This window comes from Diabrotica virgifera, chromosome 3 (assembly GCF_917563875.1).
Source record: "Diabrotica virgifera virgifera chromosome 3, PGI_DIABVI_V3a".
NCBI classification, from domain to species: Eukaryota; Metazoa; Arthropoda; class Insecta; order Coleoptera; family Chrysomelidae; genus Diabrotica; species Diabrotica virgifera.
The window spans coordinates 271,830,496-271,848,634 of record NC_065445.1 but is presented as its reverse complement, the minus strand read 5'-3'; the positions used below and the strand labels follow the sequence as shown (position 1 = coordinate 271,848,634).

The window sequence follows — 18,139 nt, the reverse complement described above, 5'->3', positions numbered from 1 at the left end:
TAAACATTGTTAAATCAAAATAACAATTTACTGTTTTTTACCATTCTGCAAAATATAGGATGTTTTATAAATAAACGTTAAAATGTATAGATACTCCGTAATAGAAAATAGATATTATACAGGGCGTCAGTAAGTTATATTTCATGAATGAAATATTATGACGTCACTTTTACTTTTCCTCCCTAGGGAGGAAAAATATTTTCCTCCCTAGGGAGGAAAAGTACAACTTTGCTCCCTACAATCAGGTCCGGAAAAGTATACTTTCGGTAGAGGTAGGTGGAAAAAGCTTTTTCCACCTACCTCTACCGAAAGTATACTTTTCCGGACCTGATTGTAGGGAGCAAAGTTGTACTTTTCCTCCCTAGGGAGGAAAATATTTTTCCTCCCTAGGGAGGAAAAGTAAAAGTGACGTCATGGTATTTCATTCATGAAATATAACTTATTGACGCCCTGTACAATATCTATTTTCTGTTACGTAAGTATCTATACATTTTAACGTGTATTTATAAAACACCCTGTATTTTGCAGAATGGTAAAACACAGTAAATTGTTATTTTGATTTAACAATGTTTACATTAATAATTTGACTTATATTTGACAGTTGACAGTTATATTGTACCTACTTGTTAGTTTTAGTTTTAATAAAATTTGTTGGTTAGTCACCTAAATAAATTGATTAAAAATGAAAAATGACTTGGTATTAATTTGAGGAAGGTGGAAAAACCATATGTATAACATGGGAGTAAAGTGCCTTTTCCTCCCTTGAATGATTACTGCCCTCCGCTACGCGTCGGGCAGTAAACTTCATTCTCGGGAGGAAAAGTAGCACTTTCCTCCCTTGTTATACAAATAGCTATTACAGGCTTGCAAGTTGCAATGTGCACGAAAAGTTGTCTTATGTTTTACATGTATTAAAATTTTATTTGATTGGTATATTTAAAGAATAAAAGGATTAAGTAAATTTAATGTTTTTGTTGTGACTCATTGTAACATTGTATGATTTAATAAAAATATATGCTTCAAAACAATCGATCAAAAAGCAGTAAATTTGCATCGGGGTTAGAATCTGTCTATGCAATTTTAATTTTTTTCAGGCAAAAGAAGAAAAACTTAGCAGAGTTCAAAAGTTACCGAAATTGACCATGTTTTTTAAGAACCAAGGAGAAAACAACGCCAAACCTCTGTTAATTACGCACGATGACAAGGAAATAAATGATTCAATTGATGTTGCAAACCCCATTTGACAGAAAAAGATGAGTTGAGTGAAAATTCTAGCAATTCTAACAAAGTAACACCTAAAGACGTGTTGGATATTATTATCGAAAAAGACCTTGTTTCAGTGTTTTCAAATACCTATATTGTTTTAAGAATATATTTAACTATACCTATCACGAACTGCGAATCCGAAAGATCATTTTCAAAATTAAGCTTTATTAAAAATAAATTAAGGTCATCAATGGGCGAGAACATATTAGTTTCGTTATCGATCTGCTCTATTGAGAATGACGTATTGGGGGAAATTGATTCTGAAAGTGTCATAAAAGCATTTGTTGAAAATAAACAAAGAAAAAAAGCGTTACCTTGTCTTAGCCTTGTATCTTCTGCAAAATTTTAAATGAACTGAAGTTTATATTGTTTTAATTTTTAAAGAGCCTTGTCAAAAAAGAGTTGGGTAGGGCCCTCTACAAGAATTAGCACCGGGCCCACTAATGAATAAATCCGCCCCTGAGTGGTCTTCATGATAATATCCATGTATAGGTATAGATTTTTCTCTTTTGTAATTTCTATTAATAATCGAAACAAATCTCGAATCTCGTACTGATTTTTAGTACTCTTAAAATCGAATTATTTGTTATATAATCGAACATTTTTCTTAAAAAAATATTAGGGTGGAGTTTATTTTCTTTATTTTCGATTGCGTTAGTGAAAATAAATATTAAAGTTTGCAACCAAACCACATCAGTCATCTGGTTGTAAGTGGATTGTTGTGTTGCCTATCCACTAGAACAGTTTTTGATTCTCGAGATCAAAAATAATCTCATAGTCCGGTAAAAACAGTAGCATTCGAACTTGTGACAAGAAGATGCGCTAGTTTCCGGTGAAAAACATATTAAAAAAAGTATTAATTCAAAAAACGATCATACAGCAATGTGTTTTAACATTTCTTTCGGGAAAAACTGTAGTAAATTAAATTTTTGGAGAAAAACTGTAGTATTTCTAATCAAAATGTCATTTTGTCGTTGTTCCTTCCTTTAACAAATATTTTTCTTATCTTACTCTAGCCCAGTTGTAACAGGTAAAATAAACAAGATATTAGAATATAAAGCAAATATTTTGTTTTCGCTCTCCTGTAAAATTTTAATATTTTGAGTTGTTCCGGTTTAGAACGGTGATGTGCTATATTTTAAACAGTTAGTTGTATGAGATTAAACAAAAACCTCTGAGCTTCTCAGAAGAAAGACTGTTTCGTATGTAATATGCAGATTGTTTATTTTTCGCCCACTTCTGACTTATTGAGATGTGCTTATCCAATTCTTCAAACGCTCTCCTGATAATATGATCTCCGTTAAATAGTCGTGAACACAGTACCTACATTATATCCTTGCCTAGCATTTTTTTTTCTTGAAATTGGTTAGAAAGAGTGTCAGGCACTTTTAGATAGTCTATAATATTTGCTTTTAGTGATCAAGTGATATAATTGTACGATGTACAGCTCAGTTATAATGGAAATACGCTGTTGTGGTACGCTTATTTCTATCACTATCCACTATTTGACTTTATCGAACGCTTTGTGATTAGTCAAAGTGATTGCGTATTTCTATATAGATCCTAGCAGTATAATCTCCTTGTTTCTGCTCTGTTATTTATGTGTATGTGATTTGTGTTTGGAACTTTGAAATAATCTAAACTTTGCTATCTAATAATAAATCGACCTTTGTGTTGGAAAAAAGATAAGGATCATGATGGTGGCTGAAGTACAGAAAGCAAAAAATATAAACAAATAAAAATATTATTATTGTTTTTACCTCTGCGTCCAATAATTTGGTGAAATCAGCCTTTATAAAATAGAGCATTCCTTCTGTAGCACCTTTCAATGTGGCAGCTCTGATAAACAGTATGAACATAACCACATACGGAAAGATAGCAAGGAAGTACGAAGCCTTTCCGGAACTTTTCACACCTCTAACAGATACCAGGTATGTTATTAGCCAAGTGACTAGTACAAGAATCGCCAGTTTCCAGTCTGGTAATCCGATTCCGTCGCTAATATCGTCAACTTCTTTTAAAACTTCTCTCCTAAAATTTACCAAAGTTAAATATTAAAAAATATATTATAAAATTTAGTTTGTGTCAAACTAAACATTGTCCAACAAAGAGAAAGGATGAAAAACTAAGCGATAACTAAAATAAATAAGAGGATCGCAAAAGCGATACTTAAGAAGATAATATAAAAAACTACAAAGTAGAAAAACTAAACAACCAGTAGAGCAAAATGAGCAAAATAGGGACATGAAAGTTTTGAGAAGGAGCGTAAAAAATAATAGACATTAACCATCTAAGAAACAGAGCTGAAGAAGAAACTACAAACAGATATGGAACATTAACAATAGTCGAACAGTTCTGCACAGAGCTATATAAATCAAGAGAAAAAGATAACAATATGCAACCTCCAATTACAGCAAAAACTGGGGTAATAAAACAGGAATCAAATGTAATGCCCAATATAACAAAATCAAAAATCGAAGAGGTATTGAAGAAAATGAAAAATATTCGAATTCCAGGCGAAGATGAAATAAATATAAATCCCTAGGACATGGAATTACGATTGGCACGAATATTCTGACCCATGAATGAAGAGAAGAATTGATCTTGGTTGAGTAGCATATAGAAAACTGAAAAAAACTTTTAATAATAAGCTACCCATATGCCTGAAGAGAAAACTATTTGATCAGTTGCAATAACAAAAGCCTCGGTTACCAAACTGAGAGTGACACATAGAAGAATGGAGCGATCCATGTTAGAAATAACTTTGCAAGATAAAATAATAAACGAAGAGATCAGGAGAAGAACCAAGGAGACTGATATAATCGAAGGGAAAGTCAAACTAAAATGGAGATAGGCCGGACACATGGCTAGAATGACAGAGGGGCAATGGACAAATAGGTTATTGGAAAGGAGACCATGGGAAGACAAGAGAAACTTCGATTGACTACCTACACGATGAATTGATGATTTCGGAAAGCTAAATAAAAACTATATAAGAACGGCGCAAGATAAATACGGTTGGAACCATGAGGAAGAGTCCTATGTATCAAAAAAACATAATAAAAAAATTAGTCTTACCTGAAATACATTTCGGACGAACTTATTGTTTCAACCCCCGTTATTGAAGTATTGGATTGATCCAAACAGGTCAAATTTCTTGAGTCTAAATACTCCTGCCAGCTTTCTTGACATGTTGCCCATGGAAAATTGGATGTAAATGAATTAAATAAGTAGACCAATGTTATGGCCATGATGATGCAGTAGTACGAGGCTACACAAAAACTTCCTACAACTTGTCCGTAACCGATGCCTAGAAGAAATAAAATACAAATATAAAAAACATGATTTTGAAACTATGGAATTACTACTACTATACAGACAATAACCACAGTTTACTAATCCCATAAAATAAAGGATCTTCTGATTCTTTTCGTTCCTAGTGTATCATGGAGTAATCATGTTTCTATCGCAGTAGACAGGTTTGCTACTCCTGCGCAATATGGGTAGCGATTACTGCTAATTTATCAACAAGACACTATCATCTTTTTCCTGCCGATTACTAATTCCTGCACTTCTCCATTTTTTGTTCCAGTTCTCTCTGTATGTCTCTTAAGAGGCAACAGTAGCGATCAACAGGTAACAACAAACGCGGTCCAATATTATTGCGGCCGTACTTTTGAATATTTTGTCGAGATATTTGGCACACATATTCGTAATATAATAAAGAGTCCAATTTCAGAAATATGTCAGTATGAGGAAATTACTCTATAACTAAATAAAATATTGCAAGAAGGAGCCTGTACCGCCATTAAGAAGAACAAATAAATACACTTTCTTCAAATAAACTTTTTTACCCCATGCCTAGATTTTGTATCATTTTGGACCTACTAAAATTTGTATTTCTTACAAGAATTCGAACATATAACTAATAACTAATTAGGCAACATAGAGAAATTGTTACTGTCATTTTGACAAACCTGCGTCAGATTTTCTCTTATCTGGGGCCTCGATTTTTGATCCTTCGCTTCGTTATCGAACGTATTCGCTACGTATACTAAACAGATACGAAGCGAATACGTTTGATAACGAAGCGAAGGGTCAAAAATCGAGGCTCTCTGTTCTGTTATTTTTATCAATATCTGTTCAGTGCAGTTGTGTATCATTTTAAGAATTTGTTATTGTTGTTTCGTAGGAAAGTAGTGTTTATTTATAGTTTATTAATTATGTTTTTGTGTATTAGAACTAACAACTAAGTTGTTGGCTTATTTGAAAAAATATATTATTGTTAATTGTGAGTTTTAGTTATATGTATGTAAGTAAGTATATTTTACGTAAAAATATTTCGAATTCTAATGCGAGTATATAAAGTTTTAGGAGGATTTATTATTCTAAAGATATTTTCAATAGTTTAAAAAATGGGAAAAGTTCATTTAAAGTTCAGTTAGAGTTGGCGCTCTATGAACTAAATCAAATAAGACGGCTCTTGTTTCGCTTTACGAAACGAAATGACTATTTATTTATTGTTTTATTATTATTTCGTGCAAATACCTATGTTAACTTAAAATTTTCACCCATTTTAGTTTATTTTTATAAATATTTATTTACTAATCACAAAATTGTTTTCTACTTTTTCCATTTAGCGCGCCTATGAGTATAATTGTCAAAATATTCATTCATTAATCTTAGATAATGTCAAAGATTACCACTGTTGCCCAAGTTTCGCAGATCTTACGAAAAAAGGTATGATACTATCTCCCGAAGTTATATTGATGATGCGCTACTGATGCTCTTAAATGTGGTTAGTGATTTTCCCATTCTTCTTTTCCCAGTCATTTGCAAATATCGCTAATGAAAAGGCGCTATTTCAGCAAAATAATTTTATGAGCAAAAAAACATTACGTATACATATACAGAGTGACCCAAAAGTCTGGAAACGGCCAATTATCTAGTAAATTGCTAGTCATAATTGTACAAAATTTGAGGTACACCTATTTTGGGATACGGAGATTCCATATCTGATATTTGCAATGTTGCCAGATTTGCCGTTTCTCTTATATTATTAGTAACTTTGGTTTTTCAAATTCATCACCCTCTATAATTTTATCATGATTTTATGTAGTCTGGAAGGTCTTAAATACATAAAACAGAAGTCTGGCAACGCCTAATTGTCTCAATAAATTTTTTAATACTACATAACTTTTTCAACTAAGTACATTAAAACGTAACAATTGATAGATTATAACATTTTTAACATAATGGTTACTTTACCAAGTGTTCAAAATGTGATCCATTTGTGAGTTGACAGTACCCTAATCGATGGTAGAATGCGTGTACCACATTTCTCCACGATTGTCTAGAAATTATTAGAGATTCATCGATAATTCGTTGCCTTAGCTCTGCAAGACTTGCTGGTTTAGTTTTGTAAACTGAATTTTTCAAGTATTCCCAATAAAAAATAATCTTTACGATTGCAATCAGGTGAACGTGGAGGCCATTCAATTCTACCTCGTCTACCAATCCATCGGGAAATATCTCATCTAATTAACGCCGAACATTTACACCAAAATGAGCTGGAGCTCCATCTTGCTGAAACCATATCTGATTAAAATTGGCTCCAAACAAGTTTCTCAGTGTAAGTACAATATCATTTTTAAGTAACTTTTCGTAACTATCTCACCTGACATTAAATTTCCTTCGATAAAAAATGGCCATATTAACTGAGTACCTACTATACCTGACCATACATTTAATTGTTGTGGTCTTTGAGTACGGTTTTCACGCATCCAGTGTGGATTTACGTCACTCCAGTACCTTAAATTGGGTCAATTTACACTTCCACACAGTGTAAAGGTTGCTTCATCGGAAAAACATATTCTGTTAACGAAATTTTCATCATTTTTAATTTTATCCATCATTACTTCAGTAAACTGTAATCTACGATCGAAGTCATCTTCACTTAATTCTTGCAATAAGTACATTTTGTATGGTTTAAATTTATTCTTACGTAATACACGTAAGACTGAAGAACCACCTACATCATGTACTTGTGCAGCCCTGCGTGAGGATGTATGTGTATCTTCAACAAAACTTTGCATTATATCTAAAGTTTTGTTGTCATTCATAACTCTTTTCGGTCTACCTGATCTTTTACTTCTCCAGATTCCTCAAATCGCTTTACAGTTTTTTGTACCGTGTCGCATTATGAATAGGAGAATGGTTTGGGAAAGTATCATTGAACAAGTTGGCTACTTCACAATAAGATCTTTTTCTGTCACCGTACCCTCTCATCATTAGAATAGTAATTCGTTCTTTTTCGTTGAGAGCCATTTTAGAGAAACAATAAATTTATCTTGCAGAACTTTTCAAAACACAACTACTGTCAGTTTTAGTTAATATTAGGTTTTTTCTAGCAAACAGTCAAACTAGTCGGAAACCGTCAGCAAATAATTGGTCAGTGAGAGAACATAATACAGTCACCAGTGCTATCCCCTCTACTCGCGCTGGTCGACTATTCGCTGATGGTTTCAAACCGTTTGAAACTGATGCTAGAACAAACCTAATATAAATGGTGAACAAATGTCAAAATCACAGCATTCTACATTTAAATATTTAAATTTATTAAAATCTACATATTTTGCACTGTTTTATGTATTTAAGACCTTCCAGACAATATAAAATCATAAGTGTTACATATGGTTGAATTCGTATTGAATAGGAGATTCCAATAATGATTGAATATACAGGGTGATGAATTTGAAAAACCAAAGTTACTAATAATATAAGAGAAACGGCAAATCTGGCACCATTGGAAATATTAAATATGGAATTTCCGTATCCCAAAATAGGTGTACCTCAAATTTTGAACAATTATGACTAGCAATTTACGAGATAATTGACCGTTTCCAGACTTTTGGGCCACTCTGTATAGTATAACAGATTTAACTGAAACGCCCAAGGTCACTTGCACCGCATGAACGTATTTCGTGTCTCCTCGCGGTTGCAGATAAATGGGTTTTACTGTACTTTGTACAATATTTTTCTGCAGCCTCAAAAAAAATTAACGCATGATTGGCAATTAGAATAAGACAAACTATTCACATCAAGTAATATTATCTTTGCCTTAAATTGATTTAAAATACAATAGTTTTCTTCCCAACTATCACCTCAAGACACATCCCACCTTTTCCATATGCAATGAAGCTGAGGACCACTAGAGAGCATCATAGCATAAATGAGCGTTTAGTGCCCGTCTATTTGACTGTATTCATTGAACCTACATCATTTTAGGTTGACCCTCACGGGAGACCTGAAGATGGACAGTAAATTGTAGTGTCCGAAACCGGTCGTCCTATGGTTCAATAAAATAGTTTGTGAGTAAGTGTGAATTGTATTTTTACAATCCATTTTAAAAAGTGTGAATATTTACCTTTAAGTACAGGCGATAGTTTCGTATACATCTTAATGGATCCTCTATTTGAAAACTGCCCTAGTGCCATCTCCATGTAATACATCGGTCTCCCGATAAACGTTAGGATGATCAGATACGGTATAAGGAAAGCTCCTCCACCATTTTTGTTAGCGATAAAAGGAAACCGCCAAATATTTCCCAATCCAACCGACATAGCGATACAGGACATCAAAAACTCCGTACTGTTGCCCCATTGAGATCTTTCCTTTGCTTCTTCGTTTGTTGTAACCTAAAATATATGAATATTTTTGTCAAAATATAGATATAATATGTAATATAATTAAAAGTTAAAAATGAATAAACGTTTTCAGTCTTGCTGCAACCCGAAACTGCAGTCGTATTGTATTTCTAGTTCAATCAGACAATAGAGCAATTAACTCTACCGGTTTCAGGGCTTCTTAGCCCCTCATCAGGAGATACATATGCTCTTCTCTCTGAATGAACCAGGATAATACACCGAGAGCAGTCACGGATTGCAACGAAAGAAATGGCAGGGATGTCCTAGCGACATCTGTAGAAAAAAATTTAAGTTTTTAATCTAAAAGCACATAAAATGATACCATTTTATATCCTACCAGATCAAAAACAATGGAAAACCTTCTCTGGTTACACAATCCGAGGCTTCTAAAAATGCAAGCCATGCGGATTCTGAGAATATGGGAAGATGAGGGAATTTTACAATTTATAATTCACATCCCGTCCACACAGGAGGTAAATTTCCAGCGAGAATGGTTCTATTAGTACTCCAAATAGAGTAAATTTACTATAAGTACATTTTTTCTACTAGATTTTGATTTCCAGTATGAGAAATCTTTAGTTTAATTCTGTTCTTTGAATCTCTCAATGTTTTAAAGGTAGTTAATTTCAATTTTATACTTATACATTTGAGAAGTTTCTGGCTGAACTATGGGTCCATCCATATTCACCACTGGAACCTATTCACAATGAAGTGAGTAACTTGAGTTTTACCAATGTAAAAAAAGCCCACACTAGAATAAAGATGAGTCAGAAGTTTATGATATATTTTTAAAATTTGGTTTTCTATTTTTATTTGAGATTTTATATCGATGATAACATTATACAGGGTGTAACAAAAATACAGGTCATAAATTTAATCGCATATGCTGGGACCAAAAATAGTTCGATTTAACCTAACTTACCTTAGTACTGATGTGCACGGAAAAAAAGTTACAGCCCTTTGAAGTTACAATATGAAAATCGATTTTTTCCAATATATCGAAAACTATTAGATATTTTTTATTGAAAATGGGCATGTGGTATTCTTATGGCAGTAGTATTTTAAGAAAAAATTATAATGAAATTTGGACACCCCATAAAAATTTTATGGAGGTTTGGTTCTTTTAAACCCTTCCAAACTTTTGTGTACGTTCCAATTTAATTATTATTGTAGAGCCATTACTTAAACACAAGTTTTTAAAAACTTTTTTGTCTCTTAGTACTTTTTTCAAAAGTCAGTTTTTATCGAGATATTTGAATGTTTGTCAAATCCACCACATATTTGTATATGGTAAAGTACGGTTGTGGAGTAGGGATGGCGGTTATTGACAAAACACCGGTTTTCGGTTATACCGTTTTTTTTGCTTACGGTTTAACCTGGCGGTTATAACCGGCCAAAAAAAACCGGTTTTTGGAAAAACCGGTTTTCGGTTTTTTTAATCCAATAGGTTACAAAGTTACATTTACAATACACTTTAGTTTGTGATACTCCATTCGACTCGATATCAATATGACCAAAATTAGTACTATCGAAAGAACATGTACTACTTTTAACGCGTTTGTATATTTGTAGAATAGGTACATTTTATTTAACTCATTTAATACTTTCTGTATGAATGAATCGTTTTAAAAACGTAGCGAAATTCTTGGAGATCCGTATTCGTAATCAGTAATTCGATATTCATAGTCAGAGCATTATTTTTGGTAATCAGAAAAAGTCATTCACCTACTTTCAATGTCAGGAGTTAAGTGTGAAAAATAGATGATGTTTGCGTCTAATTCAACCAGATCACTTCTTATGTAAATATTATGATTACAAATACCTTTTCAAGGAAATATTATAATAAAACTTAATAATTGTTTCTGGCTGATGTGAGATTGCACTTTAAGTTTGCTTCTGTATTTTATAAAATAAAATAAAATTTGAGGTATGGTTTTGTTTGGAATAATTAATTGAGAATAATGATAATGATTGGGATCCAAAATAATACCTAACCTAATCCTAATCACCGTAAAAACCTAATAACCGGTTTTTACTTTAAAAAGAAAAAACCGGTTATAACCGGGACAAAAAAACAACCGGTAAAACCGGTTATTACGAAGTAAAAAAACCGGTTTTAGGTTTAAACCGGTAGGTTTTTCCCATCCCTATTATGGAGACTTGGTAATAATATGAAAATTTATTTATGATTTACATTTTTAAGTATATTTTGAACCATATTAAAAAAGAAGCCACATCTCGATAAAAGATGCTTTATCAAAAAAATACAAAGAACAAAAAAGTTTTAAAAACACTGTGTTTAACTGATGGTACCGCAGTAATAGTTTAATTGGAACGTACACAAACATTTGGTGGGTTTAAAAGAACAAAACCCTCATAAAATTTTTATGTAAACATATTAAAAAAGAAGCCGCAACTCGATAAAGACTGCCTTATCGAAAAAATACTAAGAGGCAAAAAAGTTTTAAAAATATTTAATTTAACTAATGGCACCACAATAATAATTTATTTGGAACGGACACAAAAGTTTGGGGGGCTTTAAGGGAACAAAACCCCCATCAAATTTTTATGGGGTGCACAAATTTCACTATAATTTTTCTTTAGGATGTTCTTTCCATAAGAATGCTACATGTCCATTTTCAACAAAAAACCTCTAATAGTTTCCGATATATTCAAAAAAATCGATTTTCATTTTGTAACTTCAAAGGGCTGTAACTTCTTTTGTGTGCATATTTGTACTAAGGTAAGTTAGGTTCATTCGAACTATTTTTGGTCCCAGAATATGTGGTTTAATTTATGACCTGTATTTTTGTTACACCCTGTATATTGTGAAATTTTATACAGCCTCTTTTTATATTTTTTAAAAAACAATATTTTATTTCTTTTCCTGTCTCTTTATTTCAAGAGTTGGGTATTTGCTGCCTCTTTTGACAACAAACCTAGCTTTATATTTTCAGGTTTTGCTAAGTTCAATTTTTAATTTAGTATGTTGTTTTGTTAGTTGCCTTTTATACATTCTATTTGTAGGCCAGGGCGCATCTGTAAAAATATTAGTACATTTTTACGTTGAGAGTTGACTCAAATTTTTTTGCAGAAATTGCTTGAAAATAATTCAAATAATAATATTTGAGTTATCCTCCCTCTCAAAAAGGTCCGGAACATTGTTTAAATAATCAAAATGTCAAAAAATGAAGGAAAAATTCGATTTTTTTCTACGTTTTTTGATTATAACTTTAAGAGTATTCATTTCCGAGAAAAGTTGTATCGACATAAAAGTTGTGAAATTACATTTCCTACAATATAGAGTTAGTTGAAAATTTAAAAAATAGTCACCCTTGTTGCAAAATAGCAATAATTGGGAAAAAACTATACAAAAACAAGTATTCGCATTTTACGTTTTTCAACCATTTATGCTAAACTTAGGACCTTCAAATTTCACCCAGAAAAACTATACGATACAGTTAAATAATACTGTAAATTTCATTAAGATCGGTTCAATAGATTTTGCAAAATAAATTTTGTAATCCAGCTTTCGCAAAAAAATTCATTTTTTCAAACAGTTACAGGACTGAAAATAAAGCAGATAGCAAGTTGAAATTTTTTTGCTTATAGAAATGTACTGTACCTTTCATTTGCAATTTGCAAAACTAAAATCGATGAACCACCACGGCGTCAGGATTTTTTTTAAATAAACATTAATTATTGGTGTTGCGCGCAGGACACCGGATAGTTTGCTCTGATTGGGCATTCCACTGACCTTTGATAATTATTGATACATTTTAAATTTCATTACATTTCGATATAAATAAATAAATTTGTTTATTGCAAAATAAAACACGTACTCTATCCTTTGAAATAACACTATTTTTAGCAAAAACTTTGTTTGTTCATATATTTTAACTTGAGAATAAAAGTTTATTATTTTTAAACACATACAATTGTTTAAACAATATTTCACAAACAATAATAAAGTTAGTTTGATTTTTGTGGAAGTAAAATATTAAAATACAACAAAATATAGAGTAAGAAAATAATATATTAGATGAAAATTGGAAGAAATTTTGGTGGAAATCAACTTCATGTGAATCGAACACCGCTGTCCTGCGCGTAGCACCAATAATTGGACCGCGTTATGTAATAACGGATTAACCGCCAAAAGTCCAAAATCGAGAGTGCCATCTTGCAGCTAGGGTGCAAATCTATGTATAAAAATATGTTTTTTGTAAAAAAATTTAAAAAAAGCTATTTTTAAATGCCTGTATTAAGCGACTTTTTTATTTTATTAAAAAAAATCTCACACTAGGATTTGTAATATCGAACTAAACGCTAATAATGGTACATAATCCATTGTCATAAACAAAAATCCGCATCTTTGTAAGTGTAATAACGAATCAAGCGCCACGAATAGTAGGTTAATTCTTTATTACAAAACATAACATATTTACTAACGTTTAAGATATCGAATTAAAAGGCATCCTTTGTCAGGAAACATCAGATTAAGCGCCAAATATGTCTGTTAATCCGGTATTCGGATCTTAACTCATGCATATCTTAAAAAATCATTAACGAATTAAGCGACATTTGATCGAATATGCGCAAAAAAATTTCAACTTGCTATCTGCTTTATTTCCAGTCCTGTAACATTTTGAAAAAATTAATTGTTTTTGCGAAAGCTGGATTGCAAAATTTATTTTGCAAAATCTATTGAACCGATCTTAATGAAATTTACAGTATTGCTTTATTGTATCATAAAGTTTTTCTGGATGAAATATGAAGGTCATAAGTTTAGCATAAATGGTTGAAAAACGTAAAATGCGAATACTTGTTTTTGTATGTTTTTTTTTCGCAATTATTGCTATTTTGCAACAATAGTGACTATTTTTTTTAACTTTTAACTAATTCTATATTGTAGGAAATTTAATTACGCAACTTTTATGTCAGTAGATCTTTTCTGGGAAATGAATACTTTTAAAGTTATAATCAAAAAACGAAGAAAAAAATCGAATTTTTCCTTCATTTTTTGACATTTTAATTATTTAAACAATGTTCCGGACCTTTTTGAGAGGGAGGATAACTCAAATATTATTATTTGAGTTATTTTCAAGCAATTTCTGCAAAAAAATTTGAGTCACCTCTCAACGTCCATCTCAAAACAGATGGGCCCTGGACTATTGTGTATGTTGTTCTGTTGTTTCCATTTTCTTCTAAATTATGTTATTTTCTGATTGATTGTTTTGAAAGAATTATTTCTTTGAGTCACAAAATGATAGGTACTTACTGTTACAGCAGTTAAATCTCCATTGCGTTCTTTTTCATAATCGGAAGGTTCCTTTTGGAACCCTAAATTTTCCAGCCCCACCTAAAACAAAAGGATTTTATGTAATAAATGTAGCAATAGAGGAGGGGAAAAAGGGAGAGGGAGCCATTTTCGATGAATTAAAAAAATTACCAACTACCAAAACTTATAATCAGATAAGTCATTTAAATTGCAGTAAATTAAATTTTATTTTCCTCTAATCTGGTTTGTTATTATCTTAACATACGTATTTATGATATGTCTAATTTGTTTAAAGGTGTGTGATTTAAAACATATAAAAATGTTGTAAATTGTTGGTAGAATCTTTCCAGCTAACATGTAATTTCAAATATTCCAAACTGAAAAATTTCCTCATCGTTTTATATGCATATTTTTTATTAATTAACCGCGTCAACCATTGAGGGTTATTAGTTGGAGGATAAAATCTAATAATTACGATAGAAAATTACAAAGTCAATTAATTTCAGTTAATATGGTATTTAATAATTAAAGATCTATAATATTAAGATTTATGCAACATAAAACTTATTTATAATTTGTTAAGGATATAATACTCTGGGCTAATTAGCAAAATACAAGGAATAGTTATTTACCAGCAATTTTATTGCTGGAATCGAATCTTATTATTGTATGTATTAATAATATAGGTATGCAAAGTCCGCAGATAGTGTGCTACATTTTTTATAAACAAAATGGCGCCCGAAAATCATGTTTTTTTCAATTTTTGCTCTATAACTCCAAAGATTTTAACTTTACACCAAAAACACCCAAATAAAAATTTACCGCAATTAAATTTTGCATAGAGACGTGTTTTTGCCGATTCACTTTGCCGAAAACTTTCCCCGGAAAAAGCAGGTTTTTCCAACAAAATCTTTAATATTCAACTAAAATTTTAGTTAAGTAATTGTTAATCAATAATTAAATATCTTGGTAATGTAAAAGCCCTTTTCGTATAGATTATAATTCAAGAAGCCGATGCAAATTGAATGAACAGTTTAGCAACAATTGAATTGGTAATTAAAAATTTACGGTCGCTATACGACAATAATTATGATGCATAAGAATAACTATGATTTTTTCATAAAAAGACACTATACCTATCTAATGTATTTTACAGAATTGAAATTGGACTATTTAAGCGGCCTCAGGAATATTTTAAAGTTATAAACAATGTTTTGGCTTATAAACAAATAGAATATCTCAAAAAATATTAAACTAAATTAAATTGTGAAAACGGTATTCGAAAAGCAGTGGCAGGACGCTTCTTTCAAAAGAAAAAACGTTTAATTATGACGAGTGGTTCCTGAGATACAACCGGTCAAATTTGACCGGAATTTACGGCAAAGATATAAACAATAGAATCATAATTTTCAAACCATCACCTTTTTATTTTTGTCCTCTTTCTCCACACCAATTTTAATATCTTTAAAATACTCATGACATATATTATTATAATAAAAACTATCGATAATACGTGTGAAAATTGCCAAAAATAGCAAAATTCCAATCAAAAATTAGGTTAGAGAAAATGTAATCTCAAAGTTCAAAATCGGTATACGTTAAAAAAATGCGTTTTCTCGGCTTCCCATGGATCAATTTCCTTCATTCTTTTTTTGTTCCCTAATAACTCGAGTAGAGCCATCGAACTAACGCATTATTAAATGTCAAGCTTTTGTTTTGTTATAATAGATTAATTTATTTATAAGAACAGAAAACTACATATTTTTTCCAGTTGTAGGCTTTTTTTTTAGATAAACTCACTACAAGTGTACCTTTTAAAGTTAAAAACATAAATATTCTCATTTGAAAGCTGTATAATTATTTAAACAATTTTTATTTAAACAAATTAAAATTTTGTGTTATAATAAATAAATTAATTTATTATAACAAAACAAAAGCAAGTTTGACATTTAATAATGCGTTAGTTCGATGGCTCTACTCGAGTTACTTGGGAACAAAAAAGAATGAAGGAAATTGCTCCATGGGAAGCCGAGAAAATGCATTTTTTAAAGTATACCAATTTTGAACTTTGAGGGTTACATTTTCTCCAACCTAATTTTTGATTGGAATTTTGCTATTTTTGGCAATTTTCACACGTATTATCGATAGTTTTTATTATAATAATATATGTTATGAGTATTTTAAGGATACGAAAATTGGTGTAGAGAAAGAGGACCAAAATAAAAAGGTGATGGTTTGAAAATTATGATACTATTGTTTATATTTGTGCCGTAAATTCCGGTCAACTTTGACCGGTTGTATCTCAGGAACTACTCATCATAATTAAACGTTTTTTCTTTTAAATGAAGCGTCCTGCCGCTGTTTTTCGAATACCCTTTTTACAATTTAATTTAGTTTAATATTTCCCGAGATATTCTATTTGTTTATAAGCCAAAAAATTCTTTATAATTTTAAAATATTCCTGAGGCCGCCTAAATAGTCCAAGTTCAATTCTGTAAAGTACATTAGATAGGTATAGTCTCTTTTTATGAAAAAAATCATAGTTATTCTTATGCATCATAATTATTGTGGTTTCCATCTGCTTCTGGAAATATAATCTATATGAAAAGGGCTTTTACGTTACCAAGTCATTTAATTATTGATTAACAATTACTTATCTAAAAGTTTAGTTGAAAATTAAAGATTTTGTTGGAAAAACCCGCTTTTTTCCAAGGAAAGTTTTCGTCTAAGTAAATCGGAAAAACACGTCTCTATGCAGAATTTAATTGCGCTGCATTTTTATTTGAGTGTTTTTGGTGTAAAGTTAAAATCTTTGTAGTTATAGAGCAAAAATTGAAAAAACACGATTTTCGGGCGCCATTTTGTTTATAAAAAAAGTAGCACACTATCTGCGGACTTTGCATATCTCTATTATTAATATATACAATCATAAGATTCGATTCCAGCAATAAAATTGCCGGTAAATAACTTTTCCCAAAAATGGCCTATTCTCCGATAATAATCAGCTCAGATTATAAATGCTAATGCTAACATAGAAGTAGTAGAACAGCTCACATACCTGGATATACAGATAACTGAGGATCGCAGAGAGGAGGACGAAATACGGAAACGGTTAATGTTTGCTAAGAAAGCATAAGTACTTCTCTCTATCGTAGATGTTTAAATTCAAAGACATCCGTAGAGAGGTAAAATTTAAAATACAGGATTGCGAAAAAGTCTGGCAACACGGTAATTTCTCGGAAACCTCTAAAACGATTTTTATGGATTTTGGTGGGTGAGGGTCTTTCAGTGCAGCCATATTATAGTGGTAATTACATTGTTGTCAAATCTTCCGTTTTTCTGGAAATCTAATGAACTTTCTTATCTCAAATGGAACACCCTGTGTGTTTTTTGCCTTTTGAAATTCTTAGGAGAAACTTATTATTTTTCATATGATATTCCCTATACCTCAATGCCATATTTTCGGAGTTATTACTACATAAAAAAAATTTTTAAACAATTTATAAAAATAATTTTTTTGGCCCGGGTAGACATTATTTTAGGTTCCTTGGATCATTGTGAAAAAAAGGCCTTTTGTAATTTTCCTCTAAAGTTAATCGCTTCCGAGCTTTAAACAATTTAAAACTAAAAAAAAAAAATCGAAAAATGACGATTTTCTAGGTTCAAAAACACAAGTAAAAATATTATTTTTAAAACTACGAAGTACCTAAATTCAAGTTCAAGCCTTATTTTATCAGATACCGATAATACAGCAAATTAGCTGGCTAATTAGCAAAATACAAGGAAAAGTTATTTACCAGCAATTTTATTGCTGGAATCGAATCTTATGATTGTATATATTTATAATACAGGTATGATAAATCCGCAGATAGTGTGCTACTTTTTTTAT

General features: G+C 31.1%; 1 protein-coding gene across 1 annotated transcript in view; it reads right to left on the bottom strand.

The window, feature by feature from the left end:
* Window positions 1–18,139, bottom strand: part of LOC114325570 (sodium-dependent nutrient amino acid transporter 1) — a 103,572-nt gene that overhangs the window by 19,880 nt on the left and 65,553 nt on the right. Inside the window, exons 2-5 of the mRNA XM_028273661.2 lie at window positions 14,251–14,331; window positions 8,693–8,963; window positions 4,345–4,576; window positions 3,027–3,297 (exon numbers count right to left, since the gene is read on the bottom strand). Of these exons, the coding sequence (XP_028129462.2) occupies window positions 3,027–3,297; window positions 4,345–4,576; window positions 8,693–8,963; window positions 14,251–14,331 (855 nt within the window). The remainder of the gene's footprint in view (window positions 1–3,026; window positions 3,298–4,344; window positions 4,577–8,692; window positions 8,964–14,250; window positions 14,332–18,139) is intronic.